This window comes from Stigmatopora argus, chromosome 16 (assembly GCF_051989625.1).
Source record: "Stigmatopora argus isolate UIUO_Sarg chromosome 16, RoL_Sarg_1.0, whole genome shotgun sequence".
Taxonomy (NCBI): Eukaryota; Metazoa; Chordata; class Actinopteri; order Syngnathiformes; family Syngnathidae; genus Stigmatopora; species Stigmatopora argus.
In genome coordinates, this window is record NC_135402.1 from 13,556,809 (window position 1) to 13,575,984 (window position 19,176).

The 19,176-nt window shown below is 43.1% G+C and overlaps 1 protein-coding gene across 4 annotated transcripts in view; it reads left to right on the forward strand.

The window, feature by feature from the left end:
- Positions 1–493: 493 nt before the first annotated feature.
- The window catches only part of marveld2a (MARVEL domain containing 2a), a 56,480-nt gene continuing 37,797 nt past the window's right edge, over positions 494–19,176 (forward strand). For 3 of the 4 annotated variants that reach the window (XM_077622418.1, XM_077622420.1, XM_077622421.1), the window contains exons 1-3: positions 494–637; positions 10,891–10,951; positions 11,322–11,550. In XM_077622418.1, coding sequence (XP_077478544.1) covers positions 11,339–11,550 — 212 coding nt within the window. In that variant the 5' untranslated portion in view covers positions 494–637; positions 10,891–10,951; positions 11,322–11,338. The remainder of the gene's footprint in view (positions 638–10,890; positions 10,952–11,321; positions 11,551–19,176) is intronic. The other variant, XM_077622419.1, reaches the window with a different exon arrangement.

Here is a 19,176-nt window from a genome sequence, read left to right on the forward strand (position 1 = left end):
TCCAGAGAGGCAACACCAAAGAGGTCTGGAGGAGCTTGAGGACCATTTCGGGCCATGGAGGGAACAGTGAGAGAGACCCGGAGTCCGGCGGCAGGGAGTGGGCCAATTAACTGAATCAGTTCTTTAACAGATTCAGTCAGGCCCCCACTCCCCTGACCCCCCAGACCAGAAGCAACGCAAAGCACACTACTTTTGTGTTCTCCACGCACAGCTGACATATGGAGCGCACAAAATAAAATCCAACCTGAATTGTAAAAAAAAATGAACAAATTACAATTTCTTCTGTGCCATTTTGCAACACAACTCCAAGAGTGGCAGCCTGTCAGAAAATGCACCGCCCGCCACTGATATATATATATATATATATATATATATATATATATATATATATATATATATATATATATATATATATATATATATATATATACAATGAGAGTCTAATTAAGAAAAATAGGATTAAAAAGTGAAATCGCGATAGCCGAGAGATTACTGTAGATTATTTCCTATACGTCACACTCAGGGATGGTAAGGTGGTCACGTGGTGTGCTGGTAAAGTGCGGAAGACGGATGGTAAGATTCGCTCTCGTAAGATTTCTGCCAAGTGGAGAAGAAAAAGAAACCAGAAGATAAGACGGTAGCCCAATTTTTTTGTTTGGTTTTCCGCTTCGGTATCGACACATTAAAACCAAAATATTTAACTCGCGAAGGTAAAGCGGAAGATGGCTCGCCAGAAAGTACACTTCACCTCGCCTCGCGCTGAGTAAAATAATAAAACCGGTCAAACCAAAGACGACTAGTATAGTTGGCGACGAAAGTTAAGTACTGCGTTTACCTCTATTATTTATTTTTGTTTCGTCAATGCTTGCGTGCCCATCTTTTTTTAATATCCCGGACGTAAATTGTTGCTGGAACTCCAAACAATTTGTTTTTTCATACCGGAGAAGGAAAACTCGGAGACTTATTTTTACTTTTTTGAGAATAGAGCTGATTACAATGTATTCAATACCGATAAGGCTTCGATAAAGAATCTCATTGTCCAAGCTGCTTATTCTTACAAGGGTCGTGGGAGGGTAGCAGCTCTTTCCAAGCCATGGGCAGAAGAGCTGGGGAACCGTACCAACCATCCTATCACGCATGTTCTGGGGATGTGGAGGGAAACCTAAGTACCCGGTGAAAACGCATGCTGGCCCGGGGAAAACCTGCAAACTCAGTCTTATCGATGCTTGTTTAATGCAGCAGAGCCTGCAGAACTGATTGTGAAGGCCCTGAGGCAGATTTCTGACCCTGGCAACAAAAAATGGCTGGAATGTGATTGGTTAAATGCTTCAATATGAAAACACACATCTGGAAGCAGTGCAACCAGGGGGGAAAGCAATGAAAGGAAGCTAACAGACAATTTGGAATTATTTAATTAATATTCATGGACAAAATATAATTAACATCAGTCTATGATTCAGATATTTCTTAGGCCAGCAGAGAAGTCATTGAAGGCCCCAATGGCACACCACTGATATATATTTATATCCCCCCACGCACACAACACATTTTCGTAAGTATACAATGAATTTGCATGAATCGTTTAATGGTCTTTAATCCTGGCCCCTAAATCCTTTAAAAAATGTAAAAGTACCGATTTTGTATTATTTATATATATATATATATATATATATATATATGAATAAAGAAAAATATTTATTAGGCCATTAAAATGAATACCAAATGCAGTCCTTTTTCGTTGGGGAGGAATTGCAAGTGGCAGCTGAGTAAATATACTTATAAACCACCTAAACACATGAATTAAAAGCTTGAAAATGAAAATATGTTATGCACCTTTAAAGCTGGGCGATATGACAAAAATGTTATTACAATAAAAAAATATCAGTCGATATTGATCATTATCACGATAACTCATTTGTTTCAAATTTGAAATTTCAAACTTCTGTGAATAAGTATATAAATTAGCGTATTTACTCGCATATAAGCCGCATCCTTAAAATTGCCTTAAAATGTTTGAATTTTACAATTTCTTGCATATTAGCCACCACCCTGATTCCCAATTTTCACCTCGGTGTTCATGGTTTTAATAGGGAGTACAAATGTATTACTTTGAAGGGAAAATCTTAAGAAGAATCATCACAAGTGGTATTTCTGAGAAACTGTATGAATCAAAAGCATATAATTAGGGTCAATATCATACGTTAATATGCCTGTCTTTGTAAATGCAAAATATCAAATTATTCAATTTTTTAGCATACCTATGTTATGCTAGCGTATGTTAGGCTTGGCACAAGCGTGTTTTTTTTTAAGACAGCTCGAGTAAAACTGAGTTTGATAATGCTTTATTGAGGTCAGAGGTACACCCTGATATAAAGAGTTTGATGTTTAACATGTTAGGATCCACAAGCCAACTTTGGCAAAGGCTCGAACAGTGTTGGCCGGCACTTGAGCACAGTCATCCACAATCCATTGTAACTCGCGAGCCTTTGACTCACCTCACTGTTATATCGGCATCGACAATTCATTCCAAATCGTCACGTAACTCGTGCGACGCTGCCTGCCCTAACTACAATGTTGGCTATCCGTTAGCAAAGCTGTTAAGTTGTTCGATCCATGGCTTCATTCCCTTTTCCAAGCATTCACACCCGTATTGTGTTGTCATTCACGCCAGGCATTTCCTCTGTTTAGCGCTGATATTCTGTTTCTTTAAGTATGAGAGTGTTTTGAGGGTTAAAAGCACTGCAAGCACACGGAAGTCAAAGTCCCCTGGGATGTTTTGAATGAATTTACTGTAATGCTTGGAATGCGTGGGTGAACGTCCGCTGGGTTGATCGCAATAAGTAGCGTGCCGGCAAGAAATAACACCAGTAACTCAAGCGGTCAGGGCCATGCTAAAATTGAGTGTAGGGCACAGACAAAATGCACCGACCATTTTAGAGAAAAATTTAGACTTTTTTTGCGCCCTATAGGTGTGAAAATACGGTACCTCACATATAGCCATTTAAAAAAAAGAGTTAGATGAAATTAACCCATTTTAACCCAAGATAAGTTTTAGAATTTTATAACATTTTCAAAACATTGATATAAAATGGGGAAACACCTTTGTCAAGTAAGAAAAATATTACAGGCTGTCCTCTAATGAGGACCCTAGGTTAAGGACATTTTCAATAAAGCTGCTCTTTTTGCACAGATATTTACAAGGCATTTAAAAAAAAAAAGAAAACACCAGGGAGAATTCACTTGGATCTCTTAGCAGATAGGCTCTGTGTTTTCTTGCATCTCATAATCTCTCATTTTGGCCATGTAATTGTCTTTTGGCGTCCATGCTCCGTGTTAGCCTTTATTGCAAACCAAGCTAAAACATTTTCTGATCATCCTCTTCTTCTCCTGAGCGTGGTCTGGAACTAGTGTTCCTGTCGTAACAGCGCCACCTTTCTCTTTGTCGTCCTATGGTGTAATTGCAGTTTAAAATTATCGATTTTTTAAATCTAGTTATCTTGTCTGTTTTCATTATTGTTGACAAAAATGATTTCACGATAATTATCGTTTTATCGCCCACCTCTATGCACACTGAAAACTGAAGAAAAACAACATGAAGAACGCGAGGGTCAAAGGCACACGAATCAGGAACTCACTGCTGATCAGCCGTAGTCCTGGAGAAGATTAAAAAGTGCAGGAAAAGAGGCCTGCACAAGCTCGCGCTTTTCTAGAGTGTGTCAACATCGGTTCTGGCATTATGGACACACAGCTTCCTGGTCCCGAATAGGGAAGCCAGCGAGGGTTTGGGAGATAGTCAATGGGAAAGCAACTCTAGCATGTCTACTATTAAAAAAGGAATACGCGATACAGGAAATGTACTTACATTTTAGTTGATATTTGATTTTGTTTTCTATTTTGGAACTTGGACAGTTTTTTGTAACCTTGAACAAAGGCTTTTCCCTTTTAATGGTGTCCGTACCTTGTATATTTCTTATGTGGGAGCATTCGTAATTAGAGGTACCTCCTTTATTTGAAATTGACAATAATATTGCAAATCGGCAAAATGTCGCCCACTTAAATTTTTTCACTGCTACAGGCCTAATTTCACTGTCTCCAGAATCAGTCATTCTTGAACTGAATTTAAACCAAAAAAATCAATGTGCAGGTTTCAATTGGTATAACTTGTTAGGAGACCATTACTGTCTGGCACTAACTGTGAATACGATCACATCAGAACATTATGAGGCGGATTCTCCTATTTTCTGGGTTTGCAGTGCTCCTTCATGGAGATTTTGGTCAGACAATCTTGCTCACACGCCGCTGGTGGCTGCCACCCCATTTCGGGCAGGCTCTTGCTTTCACCTGGAGTGAGCCGTTTTGGGCTTGCTCTGTGCTTCCCAGTCGTTTACTACCCCGCTGCGGCCAGCTCTAAAGTCCCTGTACAGTGGGCTAACCTCAGTTCTGGCATCATGGAAACACAACTATGTCCTGGCCAGTGGAGGCCAGGGAGGCAGATCCCCGCCCAACGTCCTTCATGTTACCTGACCCTGAAGTTATTACACAGAAGGGATTGTGTGTCGTGCTACCGCAAGTTCATAGTCCTGATGGCTGTGGGAAAAAACTGTCCTTAAGCCTATTTTGTCCATGCTTTGTGAGACCTGTAGTGTCTGCCAGAGGGCAGCAGCTGGAACAGGTTGTGACTAGGGTGGTATGGGTCCCCGACAATGTTCCCGGCTCTGCTGAGGTAGCGAGGGCAGAGAGCAGCGGATGATCTTCTGGGCAGTGTTGATCACTCTCTGCATGGCCTATTTGTCTGCTGCCGTGCTTCCAGCGTACCACACTAATGCAGTATGTCAGGATGCTCCACAGTGGCTCTATAGAAGGTTACCAGAAGCTTAGTTTCCAAGTTGTTCCTCCTGAGTACCCTCAGGAAATGGAGTCGTTTCTGGCCCTTCTTCACCACTGCCGTGGTGTTGGTAGATCAGGAGAGCTTATCCGTGACGTGGACCCCTAGGAATTTGAAGGACCGGACCCTGTCTACGCATACTCCATTTATGAGGAGTGGGGCCAGATCTGTGCTGCGTTTGCGAAAGTCCAGGATTATTTCTTTAGTTTTCGTGGTGTTCAGTGTGAGATTGTTCACCAAACACCACAAAGACAGTTTGTTGACCTCATCTCTGTAGGCCGACTCATCCCCTCCTGAGATGAGTCCGACCACAGTGGTGTCATCGGCAAATTTGATGATGGAGTTAGAGTGGTGGGTCGGTGTACAGTCGTATGTGTACAGGGAGTGCAGAAGAGGACTCAGTACACAGACTTGAGGGGAGCCAGTGCTCAGTGTAATGGAGGAAGAGAGGTGGGGACCAAGTCTATCAGTTTATGGTCAGTTGGTTAAGAAGTTCTTTATCCAGCAGCAGATGGAAGAGGATAGTCCAAGGTGGGAAAGTTTGTCAGCCAGAATTTCCGGTATTATAGTGTTGAAGGCTGAGCTATAGTCAATGAAAAGCATCCTCACATAGTTCCCATGGTGCTCCAGTTGGCTCAGTGCTGCGTGAAGAGCTACAGCAATGGCGTCCTCAGTGGACCTATTTGCTCTACAAGCAAATTGGTGAGGGTCAACTGAGGGAGGGATTGTATCCCTGATATGGCGGGCGACCAACTTTTCAAAGCACTTCATGATCACAGGCGTAAGTGCAACAGGCCTATTATCATTCAGGCTGTCAATGGTTGGCTTTTTAGGGACGGATAATGGTGGCAGATTTCAGGCAGGATGGAATGATGGATTGTTGCAGGGAACAATTGAAAATATTTGTGAAAACACCAGTCAGCTGGTCAGCACAGGCTTTGAGCACCTTCCCAGGTACTCCGTCGGGGCTAGCAGCCTTCCTGGTGTTCATAGTCCACATTACCTGTCTCACTTCATGTTCCTGAAGCTCCAGTGTACTGCTGCAGGGTGGTGGTGGATGTGTTGAGACTGGGTCTGATTTGTCAGTTTCAAAGCGGGCAAAGAAACGGTTCAGTTCCTCTGCTAGTGGGGCATCTGCGTTAACAGACACATTATTGTCATTGTAATTGGTAATGTGTCGTATTCCCTGCCACATCTTCTTTGGTTTATTTCCTGTGAAGTGCTCCTCAATTTTATATGCAGCCTTGGCCTTTTTAATGCCTCTCTTCAGCTCTGCTGTGACAGCGCTGTATTGTACCTTGTCCCCCGACCTGAAGGCGATATTACGGTATTTGATGAGTGCCTGTGTCTCACTGGTCATCCAGGGTTTTTGTTTAGGAAAAACCCGTATCCGTTTATTAACAGTGCCGTTGTCCGTGCAGTTTTTGATGTAGGAAAGTACAGTGTCCGTGTAGTCCTGGAGTTTGTGGTGCTCAAAAAGTTTCCAAATGGTGCGGGAAAAACAGTCCTGCAGCTGAGACATGGGCCATGTTTTTATTATCTTTATTTGTGGCCTTGTTAGCCTCCGGAGTGGGGTGTATGAGGGGGTGAGGGACAGGCAGAGATGGTCGGATCTAGCAAGGTGAGGGAGGGGTGTGGCTCTATAAGCATGTTTGATGTTAGAATAAAAATGGTCTAGAGTTGTATCTCCTCTGGTGTGACACTTCACGCACTGGGTAAACTTAGGCAGAACAGTCTTTAAACATGCTTTTTTGAAGTCACCAGCGACAATAAAGACTCCATCGGGTTGGTCAAGCTGCTGTTTGTTTACAGTCGCTAGCAGGAGGCTAAGTGCCGTGCTAACGGTAGCATCCGGTGGGATGTAAACAGCCATTACAATGACAATCGTTAGCTCTCTAGGTAGATAGAGGGGCCTGGACCGTACTGCTAAGAGCTCTAAATCAGGGCAGCAATGAGTGTTAATGATCCTACTGTTGCAGCACCAGTCATTGTGTATATACACGCAACGTCCCACCCTTGCTTTTCCCTGATTCTTTCGAACGGTCATGTCGATGTAGCATACGGCTGGCTAACGACACCGCGGTGGCGGGGATTTGCGGGTATAGCCACGTTCCCTGATGAAAATAATGTTGCAGGTCCTGACAAAGCTTTTGGTAGCAAACTGAAGTTCCAATTCGTCCATTTTGTGGGTGATGGATCTGGCGTTGGTCAAGAAGATACTCGAAGCTGTGGTCTGTGTGGTTGTTTACTTAGCTTAGCAGCTAGGCCCGCCCGGCATCCGCGCTTTTGCTTTTTTTCCCTTTGCCGCCTGCGTCGTGCTCTGAGTGGGCTGACTATCCACGGAGGTCCCGGTGGTCTCGAGATGTCCTCGGGGATATTGTAGGTTCGTTGGTAATCTGTTGTGATGGATATATCACATCTCCTCCCAAGGCTAATTAAATCCTGGCGACTGTACGAGAAAACAAAACACAAAACTGGAGAGCAGAGAGCCGCTGCACCCGTGCGCGCCGCCATCTTGGAATAAAAGCGAGACATGATGACAGTGATGCTAAAACGCGTAGCACGCCATTGCGGCGTAATCTACCGAGCATTTTTCCAAGAAAGATGAAGCAAACATTCGGAAGATGACAACAATATCCTTTTCCGAGGACATTAAGCGAGTGGTAACCTATGAATAAAAAAATGAACCAACATTATGAGGGATTTAAGCTGTAGATACGGCCGTGAAGCTGGCATGACGACACATCTGCAGATCTTCAATATGGAACGCAGTTTGCATTCGTCTTGACAGTGTCAGGTCCTTGTTCAAAAGCATATTTGTACAAGAAAATAAACTTAATTCGCCAAAAACGTTTCCCAGAAAAAAAGCTCCTCGTGCTACCCCTGCGGCGCCTCCTGAAGATTCCATCGATGATCTAATGCAGGGGTGTCAAACTGATTCCGCGGAGGGCCGCAGTGGGTCCTGGTCTTCGTTCCAACCGATCCAGTGTCGACATTTTTAACCAATCAGGTGTCTTCTAAAATAAGTAGCACCTGACTTTAATTAACTGATTACACTTGCAAAATGTATCCTCTTGTTGAGTTGGAATGAAAACCTGCACCCACTGCGGTCCTTTGAGGACCGGTTTGACACCCCTGATCTAATGCCTCTCGGATCTGACGAAGAAGACTTGGACTAAAGCGCACGATAACCTTTTTTTTAAAATCAAGCAGAGATGAACTATTTTCACTGTGAGCAGAGTGCTTAAAGTATTTAAAAAATATGTATATTCTATATTTAGATATTTGCATGTATATTTTCATATGCCTATAACTGTAATATTTAATAAATACACGTCTTGATAATTGCTCAGTGGTACCTCGAGATACGAGCTTAATTCGTACCGGGACTGAGCTCCATTGAAATGAACTAAAAACAAATTAATTTGTTCCAACCCTCTGAAAAAACACCAATAGCAGGATATCGGAATTGGAAAAAAATGTTTTATTTGTCCTAATTCGCCATTGTTAGACTTAAAGTTGTAGCTTCTGACTCCAATTCCTGAATCTGTCTCATCCCGTCTAACAATTGTGCGTGTTCAGCATCGAAGGAAGAGACCAGGGCTTCTCGAGTTACTCCACAGATGATTCATTCCTAATATTGATCCTTACAGAGCTCCGGGCCCCTTTTCCCGAACATAAACCAGCTGAGCGTCGCCGTGCATCAGTGGAGGATTAAAGAGACAGAAGTCCAAACCCGCGTTTGCCCAGTTATAGTATAACAAAAATGAATATTCATTCGCTGACACAACTGTCTTGAAGGGTGCCTCTTTTGGATTTTCAGCTGTGCATTGTTCCTTATCTCCCTCCGCTCCGCTCGGCCTTGAGGCTCATCTCCGCTTGGCTCGGCCTTGAGGCTCCTCTCCGGTCGCCTCCTTATCTCTGCTGGCTATAATTCCCTCACAAGGATTTTGGACAGAGAGCTTTTGTTTATTGTACAAGCATTTATAGGGGAACCTTCCGTTTGCGTGGTAATCGAGTTAAAAACAGTTGTTTAATCATACAATAATAATATATAAAGATGAAGTAGCTGTAATAAAATATATGAGTAAAATATGTCATAGTCTTCATTAGATTATATGGTTAAAATATGTTATAGTCTTCACACGTCATCATTAGATTATATGGTTAAAATATGTTATAGTCTTCACCATCTATTAACAAAGTATCAAATAACTAGTGGTTTAATAGTATACTAAAATGTGTTTAATAGAACTAAAATTAGACGGATTTCACGGAGGGTAGAGAGAGAGGGACAGAGAGGGGGGCGAGCACCAGTGAATCGTAGTATAACAAATTTAAATGAACTTGGATTACGATGCAGACACACTCAAAAATAAATTTAATCTAACCCTACACTAAACTTAATTCTAATTTTAGATTACATTTTTATACCTTTCTTCACCCGGCCGGGTTGGCTCTGTTTGCCTTGCCTCCACCCTGAGTTTCAGATGCAACCTATTGATGGTAGTTTGCTTTTGTATTCCCTTCAAAATATTCCAAAAATTATGCACACAAATGTCCTCACAATAGGATAGCGTACGGCCACTTGTCAACAAGTAGTATATATAACTCGTATATCGCCTTGCCATTCGCAATGACTAACGGGGAAAAAAACACTGAAAAAATGCAACGCTCCGCCCAGTGCTCGCAGAGACATTACAAAGAGGGAGTTGCGACCACAGAGACATAACACAAGGGAGTTGCGGGGAGAGAGACGGTGGCCATGATGTTGTTATGAGCAGCATCTCGCGTCCGCGGTCTGCTCGTATATCAAAATTTGTCTCGTATCTCAAGATAAATATTTGCCCGAAATTTTACTCGTATCTCGAATTTCTCGTATGTCGGGCCACTTGTATGTCGAGGTACCACTGTACTTGTATTTTTCTATAGGCGCGAAAACGTAGTGTGGTATGTAGTAATAAATCGTGATCTCTGGAGTTTTTTGGTGTTTATTTATTATCACTTAGACTTTTAAAACCCTCGCTGTTCTATTATTTACCTCCCAAAGATAGACACTGCCCTACAGTGGCTAGTAATATAATCTCAAATTGTGACTAGCACATTTCATCAAAGATGAAGTTTCCTACCACCTCCCCAAAACATGCAGTGTAGGCTGGTTGAACACACAATTCATCATAGGTATGACTGTGGGCATAAATGGTTGTCCATCTCCTTGTGCTCAGGGATTCAGGGTTTCTCTCGCCTGTTGCCGTAGTTAGCTGGGATAGGCTCCACCACTGCAACCCTTTGAGGATAACTGGTTCATGAATAAAAATAAAATCTTTAAATATTATTTTTGATTAAGGCGGCCCAGTAGATGAGTGGTTAGCGTGTCAGCCTCACAGCTCTGGGGTCCTGGGTTTAAATCCAGGTTGGTCCTCCTGTGTGGAGTTTGCATGTTCTTCCCGTGCCTCCAGTTACTCTGTTTTCATTCCACATTCCAAAAAACATATATTGTAGGCTAATTGGACACTCTGAATTGCACTTAGGTATGGGTGTGAGTGTGCATGGTTGTCTGTCTCCTTGTGACCAGCGATTGGCTGGCTACCGATTCAGGGTGTCCCCTGCCTCTGCCCTGGACTCAGCTGGGATAGGCTCCAGGACCCCCCACAACCTTAATGATGATGAAGCGGTTCAGAAAATGAATGAATGAATAAGACGGGCAAAAAGGTTTTTGGACTATTTTGATGTCTCAAAACGATTACTTGACCATCAAAGATGTTGTGGATTAATTTGATCATAAATTATGTGTGAACTAGTGGATTCATTTTGACAGCCCTATTTACAAAAATCAAATAATTTATTAAAATTTTTGTTGATTACATACACGTGAATATATATTGATTATAGATGCCCGATCTATATGGACTACGAAGAGCAGTCAAAATGGATCAGAGGTCTGTTGCTGTCAATAGCACTGAATGAGTTTAACGCAAATTTTTGTGGTGCACTTATTGTTTTAGGCGATCGTCAGATCACCGCAGCTCGTCAATGTAAGTGTTGCAGTGTCTGCATATCAGCGAGGTATTTGACAGCATTTTCTATTTTTGAAACTCGTCCTCATCTGGTGTTCCAACGAGCCCTCCACAGCACATCCCTGCGTCCCCTCCCGGTTGCCGGGAGACACGCTGGGGATGCGGCTAGTGGCAGGATTCTGTGTGACTTCTGGTTTGTGGGTCTGGGTCTCACTTTGCACTGTCTTCTGTACACTTTTTGTGTAATGGTGCTGCTGTAGTTTGGGTTACCATAACTAAGCGTAGATTTCTAAAAAGACTACACGCCCTTGTGCCTTTGCTTGTGCGCATTAGGCATTAGGATTGCCACAATAAATTGGCAACCCAACATTTTATGTCTGTGTGATGTTTGTCATTTTGCATGGGTTTTCCCATGTCAGGGCCCCCCATCATCCTGATGTTCCATGACGAAGAGCACCCGGGTCGCAGCGAACATGACGACCAGACGCCGCACTACGACCAAGTGCCGGCCGACACACTGCCTCGAGCCGAGCCTTACGAGCCTCACCCTCTGAGCTCGGCGGATTACTTGGGGCTCAGTGCCGACCCGCTACCACCGCCACCTCTACCCAATCTGCCTCCTATTGGACCCAACTACCACAGCCACGGGTAGGTTCATTTCATTGCTCTGCCTATTATCGGGCACTATTTTTATTTTTTGTTTATTTAATGTAGTTTTCAAAAGAATGAAATGGAGAGGAAGAGTATTGCTTTTTTTTCTTTACTCATTGACTGCCATTGATGGTGATACTTGTCCAATTCATTTAAGTCATGAGGACTGGCTTTGAAGATTCATCTTTCAGTTTCATTGACAACACTAGATGTCCAATTCATTTTCCCTGTGAGTAGCAGTTGAACTAAGGCTGAACTACAGTGGTACCTTGAGATACAAGCTTAATGCATTCTGGGACTGAGCTTGTATGTCGATTTACTCGTATCTCAAATCATCGTTTCCCATAGAAATGAACTAAAAACAAATTAATTCGTTCCAACCCTCTGGAAAAAAAACACCAAAAACAGGATATTGGAATGCTAAACATTTTTATTTGTTCTAAATCGCCATCTATCAGAGTAACAAATAACGAGTGGTTATAATGTTTAATAGTACTAAAATTAGACTGATTTCGCGGAAGGGAGAGTAAGAGAGGGGCAGAGAGAAAGAGCGACTTTTTGCACGGCAACGCGCTTGTAACATAAAATGAACAAATTTAAATGACACCATAAATATGGAGGTGGAAATTGAGAATAACGCGAGAAATTGGAAAATTCAACAATTTTAAGGGACTTTTAAGGGTGCGGCTTATACGCGGAGGCAACTTATATGCGAGTAAATACGGTAAATTCTCCTCCCAGCTGCAGTTTTTAAAAGGAACCTATCAATGGTTGTTTGCGTCTGTCTTCCCTTCAAAATGTTCCGAAAATTATGCATACAAATGTCCTCACAATAGGATAACGCATGACCAACAACTCCGCCACGTGTACACCATTCTGCACCTACTAACAGTGGGAAAAACACTGAAAAAATGCAAGGCTCCGCCTAGTGCTCATAGAGACATTTCCTCCCTGCGTCTCCCTCCCTTTCCCTCCCTGCGTCTCTCCCACTCTCCCTCCCTGCGTCTCTCCCCCTCTCCCTCCCTGCCTCTCTCCCTCTCCCTCCCTGTCTCTCTCCCTCTCCCTCCCTGTCTCTCTCCCTCTCCCTCCCTGTCTCTCTCCCTCTCCCTCCCTGTCTCTCTCCCTCCCTGCGTCTCTCCCCCTCTCCCTCCCTGCGTCTCTCCCCCTCTCCCTCCCTGCGTCTCTCCCCCTCTCCCTCCCTGCGTCTCTCCCCCCTCTGTCCCTCTCTACCCTCCGCAAAATCCGTCTAATTTTAGCTCTATTAAACACATTTTAGTAATATTAAAGCACTAGTTGTGTTACTTTGTTAATAGATGGCGATTAGAAGAGATAAAACATTTTTTTCCAATCCAAAACCCTGTTTTTGGTGTTTTTTCAGAGGGTTGGAACAAATTAATTTGTTTTTAGTTCATTTCAATGGGAAACGTTAGTTCGAGTTACGAGAATATCGACATACGAGCTCAGTCCCGGAAGGGATTACGATTGTATCTCGAGGTACTGTCACCCTTTTTAGATTGCGGATTTTCTTCTGAAGTATAAAAAAGTTCATAAAAATGTCAAATTCTACACTTAAACTTGCAACAGGAAGAAAGTCAGGGTACCGCTTCTTCTTGGGCACTGAAATGATTGGCTCTAAGCACCAAAGAGGAAGCAATACACCATAGACCAGTGGTTCCCAAACTGGGGGGCGCGCCCCCCTAGGGAGGTGTAAAGAGAATTCAAGGGGGGCGTGAAGTCATCTGCTAAAAAAATGTTTAAATAGATTATAAGAATAATAAAATCAAAGAACAAATATCTGCCATTAAATACATGCAAAATATGATTATAGCAGTCACTCCAACGGTCCAACCCGTTTTCTATTAAGCTAGTTTTTGTTACACGTTTTGAACGCGTCACTGATACTAACCACACTGACGCTACTGAGCGACTCGTCACAATCTCGCAACCCCTCAACCCGAGCACATGTTCACCTTGTCCACGGTAAGGATTTGTTTCGCTCTTCAATTCTGGATCACATACCTTTCTTTTAGTGATTAAATGTTATTTACGATAACTAGTGAGCAATGTGATTATTTTGATGAATGTTGGTAGTGATAATGGTTATGTTTGTGATGATGATGGTGGTGGTGGTGATGGGGTTATGAGAGGTATCCATTCACGTGATGGTAATGTTGATGGTGATGATAATGCTTTGGTAATGGTTGTGGTGTTTCCGGCAGTTACAGTATAGTTGTTCAGTTATAATAGTTGTAGTAGTTATAGTAGTTTTGTTAATTTGTTGCTAGTTTCACTTTGCAGAAATGTTTGGAGCAAAGAAAAGAAAGTACTCGGATGAATACATCAATTATGCTGAGAAATAAATGCAATAAAATAAGTTCACATGAGCAAAAGAGGAAGTGGGGGTGGGCGTGCGGGTCTACTGGAAGCAAGAAGGGGGCGTCAGGTAAGATAGTTTGGGAACCACTGCCATAGACGAAAATGGGCGCGCCGAAAACTATAAATAGCTGCGAAATACGCCGCATTGCCTTTTTGTGTTTCCAGCGGGTTACGTTTCACATCGCGCACGTTGTACCTCGTGGAGAGAGAATATTGAGTCAATTCCAGCTTTGTTTGGGTTTTACATCCCTGCTGAAAATGCCTCATAAGCGTCTAGCGTCGTCTTAGCTAGTGGTTCCCAACCAGTGTGCCGCGGTGCAGTGAGCGGTGTGCCACAAGAATTAACGATTCATAAATTTAATATTCCGAGAGAAAATTCTTAATATTACCTGATTAAACTCTAACTACTATGAGATTTAAACTTAAATAGGATGAACATTACATTGTCGATTGTACTATTACAAGATTCAAATCGTAAAAAATGTTGAAATTTAAGTGTACAGTAATACCTTGACATACAGGTGCACCACCATCCTGAAGCAGAAGGATGCTATTAAGGATATCAAGCCTTCCAAAGATTAATCATAATTCCCAAGCTGCGCAGGTACATTCGTAACGAGATGGATGGCCTTTCTTTTAATAAGGATAAAAGATAAACAGTTAGGGCGAGATAGCGAAACCGAGTGGATTACAGTGGTACCTCGAGATACCGTATTTTCACGCCTATAAGGCACCTTATAATGCAGAGCGCCCTTTGTGAGCGCCGCCAAGCGGCGCCGAGCGGGAGCGCTCGCTCGCGGCGGCGCCGAGCGCCGCCAAGTCGGCTTTTACTGTCGTTCTCGCTTGCCATGCTAATGGGCAGAAGCTACCACCAATGGTGATCTTCAAGCGAAAGACTCTGCCTAAAGAAAAGTTTCCAGCCGGCGTCATCGTGAAGGTGAATCCAAAGGGCTGGATGAATGAGGAGAAAATGCGAGACTGGTTACATGACGTATATGTCAAGCGACCAGATGGATTTTTTCACGGCTCGCCGTCTGTTTTGATTTGCGACTCCATGCGTGCTCATCTCACAGCAACGGTTAAAAACCAGATCATGGAAATGAACTCAGAGCTTGCCGTCATTCCCGGAGGCTTGACCAAAGAATTACAGCCGCTGGACATCGGCATCAATCGGGCTTTCAAATCAAAGTTACGAGTGGCGTAGGAGCAGTGGATGATTGCTGGCGAACACAGCTTCACGAAAAGTGGCAGGCAGCGCCGGGCTTCTTACGCTACGATTTGTCAATGGATCGTTGCCGCCTGGGCGAACGTGTCTGCTTGCACGGTTGTTCGAGCTTTTGCCAAAGCCGGCATAATTTCTAAGGAGCCACATGGAAATGACGGTGACTGAGAACGAAGAGAGGGGGGGCGGCTATTTGGAAGGCTCGTTTGGGCAATTGTTTAATTCTGACACAGAAGATGAGTTTGAGAGATTTGAAGGTGATGATGACTTGAGTAAATTGTAAAATGTCCAAATAAAGCACTGCCGAACTCAGTTTTGCTTCCGTTGCCTTTTTAAAGCGTGTTTTTAGCGTGTGGGTGTTGGGCACAAGAACTATATTTCCCAGCAGTCACTGCGCACCGGAACCCGGAAATAAGCTGCTTCCGGTAGCCAGCGTTATTGCGTTTCGATGTTCATCCATATATAATATATATGCGTCTAATGAAATGGTGCGTGCTTTGTGTGTCTAAAATACAGAAATAGCACTCGTTACTGACACTGCGGCGTAAAATACGATGCGCCAAATAGGCGTGAAAATACGGTACATGTGTTCCGGGACTGAGCTCGTATGTCGATTTACTCGTAATTCACATGAACGTTTCCCATAGAAATGAACTAAAAAGAGATTAATTCGTTCCAACCCTCTGAAAAAACATCAAAAACAGATTATTGGATTGGAAAAACATTTTTATTTGTTCTAATTCGCCATCTATTAACAAAGTAACAAATAACTAGTGGTTTAATTGTACTAAAATGTGTTTAATAGTACTAAAATTAGACGGATTTCGCTGAGGGGGTAGAGAGAGAGGGACCGAGGGAGAGAGGGTGGGAGAGAGAGAGAGACTTTTGCACGGCAACGCGCTTGTAACATAACATAAACAAATTTAAATGAACTTGGATTACGATGCAGACACACTCAAAAATAAATTGAATCTAACTTTACACTAAACTTAATTCAAATTTTTTTATACCTTTCTTCTCCCTTGTTGGCTCTATTTGTCCCGCTTCCACCCTGACTTTCAGAGGCAACCAATCGAGGGTTGTTTGCTTTTGTCTTCCCTTCAAAATATTCCCAAAATGATGCACACAAATGTCCTCACAATTGGGTAACGCACGACCACTCCTCTCGTATTAGTGAACAAGCGCCGCCATGCGCACTGACTAACGGGAAAAAATATGCAACGCTCCACCCAGTGCTCGTAGAGACATTACACAAGGGAGTTGCGACCAGAAAGACAGTGCCCATGATGTTCTTATGAGCAGCCTCTCGCGTCCGTTGTATGCTCGTATGTCCAAATTTGTCTCGTATCTCAAGATAAATATTTGCTCGAAATTTTACTCGTGTCTCAAATTGTTCCATGTCTCTCCCCCTCCCTGTCTCTCTCCCTCTCTCTGTCGGTCTCTCTCCATCTCTTTCTGTCTCCCTTCGTCATAAGAACATCATGGGCAATGTCTCTCTGGTCGCAACTCCCTCGTGCAATGTCTCTCTGGTCGCAACTCCCTCGTGTAATGGCTCTACGTGCAATGGGTGGAGCGTTGCATTTTTTCAGTGTTTTGTTCCCGTTAGTGCGAATGGCGGAGCGATAGCTATTACGAGAGGAGTATATACTACTTCGCATTGGCACGTGATCGTGCGTTATCGTATTGTGAGGACATTTATGTGCATCATTTTGGGAATATTTTGAAGGGAAGAGAAAAGCGAACAACCCTCGATAGGTTGCATTTGAAAGTCAGGGTGGAGGCGGGGTAAATAAAGCCAGAGAAGAAAGGTATAAAAATTTAAAACAAAACTAGAATTAAGTTTAGTGTAAGGTTAGATTAAACTTATTTTTGAGTGTGTCTGCATCGTAATCCAAGTTCATTTAAATTTGTTTATATTACGAACGCGTTGCCGTGCTAAGTTTGTCTCTCTCTGCCCCTCCATCTCTCTCTCTCTCCCCCCGCGAAACCCGTCTAATTTTTAATACTATCCACTGTATAGCGCTTCAGCAAGAAAAGCACCCATACAATCAAGTGGTCAGCTGGTCAAGTGGTTTCATTATTTTGAAATAAATGACCGTATATTGGCGCATTGTCTTGCGTCGTGACGTCACAAAGGCGTCATTTTTTGTCGTGACGTCATCGTCGTCAACTTGCAGTTTCGTGCATATCGTATTTTTATGCGCATATATGCCGTACCCTCGATTCAGTCATTTTTTGTCAAACAAAAGCGACTTATATGCGAGTAAATTCGGTACATTTTCAATTGCACACATTACCTGTGGAGAAACACTACGCCAAGCCCATTCCAGCTTTTTTCGGATTTCGAATCGTCCTCGAAAATGCCTTCTAAGACCCAATGAGCCCAAAAAAGACGAGACATGATGACAGTGACCGAAAAAGTGACATTGCTATGCTACAGGCGTAGCACGCCATTGCAGCATAAATGAATCCATTGTGCGTTTTACCAAGAAAGACGAAGCGAAACATTCAGTAGATGGCGACAATATCATTTTCGAAAGACACTAAGCGAGTGGTAACCACTATGAATAAAAAATGAACCATCATTGAGGGATTTATGCCGTAAATATGGCCATGAAGCTGGCATGATGAGGACGTCAACAAACTGCTTGCGCCACTCAGAACCCGTCTCGAGTTTCAGTTTAGATTTTGACATTTTTGTGAGCATTTTTTTATACTTAAGATAAAAAAGGGCAATGTACTGAAGCTGTAAATGTTGAAGCCGTGACATGATGAAGGGGTACCCAGGAAATTTCGTCGCCGGACGCTTCGTCGAAAGGACGCTTCGTCAAAAGGACGCTTCGTCGCCGGACAGTTCGTCGAAAGGACGCTTCGTCGTCGGACAGTTCGTCGACTGGACGCTTCGTCGCCGGACAGTTCGTCGACTGGACACTTCGTCGCCGGACAGTTCGTCGACTGGACACTTCGTCGCCGGACAATTCGCCGCCCGACACTTCGTCGCCAGACAGTTCGCCTAACCTTAACTACTCCCCTTAACCACTATTAAAGAAGACAAAGGAAATTCACATATTCTTTATTAAAGAAAATAAAACAGCAAAAACTTGCTCGAGAACACAAACGATAACATTTGGGCGTGTGCAAGTACTAAATATGCTTGTCTCTAAACACTACACACGAAACGGTTCCTACGTTGAGAGCTCCACGTTTGGAAGAGTTTTTGCTGTTTTATTTTCTTTAATAAAGAATGTGAATTTCCTTTGTCTTCTTTTTAATGAAATAATTTTATTTATTGCCTTTTATTTTAAAAACAACACGCCCAAATGTTAATGTGTTTGTGTTGTTGAGCGAGTTTTTGCTGTTTTATTTTCTTTAATAAAGAATATGTGAATTTCCTTTGTCCGCCGACGAATTGTCCTTGGACGAAATGTCCGGCGACGATATGTCTGTCCGGCGACGAAGCGTCCTTTCGACGAACGATCCGGGGACGAAGCGTCCGGCGACGAAGTGTCCGTCGACGAAATGTCCGGTCACGGATGAAGGATCACAGCACAATTTTTTAAATCAGAGATCTTTAGATATTAATACAGTGGTACCTCGTCATACGACCGCTCGTCATACAACATTCTCGTCTTACGACGGAAATTTCGATCGAATAATTTGCCCGTGATGCGGTCAAAATTTCGTGATGCGACCAAGCCAGGTGGCCATGGCACTGTCTTTTTTGCATCTCTCGTGTATAAAATCTTTCTACGAGCACTGGGCGGGCTTTGCATTTCAATACCCGGTTTTCCCCCCACTTTGGTCTACATTTACATACCAGGTAAACAACAATGGATCGGCAGAGTTTTGCAAAGAAAAGATCTGGAATATACACTCGGTAATCAGACACGGGGAAGCGGCAAGTTCCAAACAACTCTTGATGCGTTCGTTTTGAAGGCTCCGGCGGAACGTCGGGATGGGGCCAACCCGTTACAAAGGTAAAAAAGATTAAAACTAAATTAGAATTCAGTTTTGTGTGAAGTTAC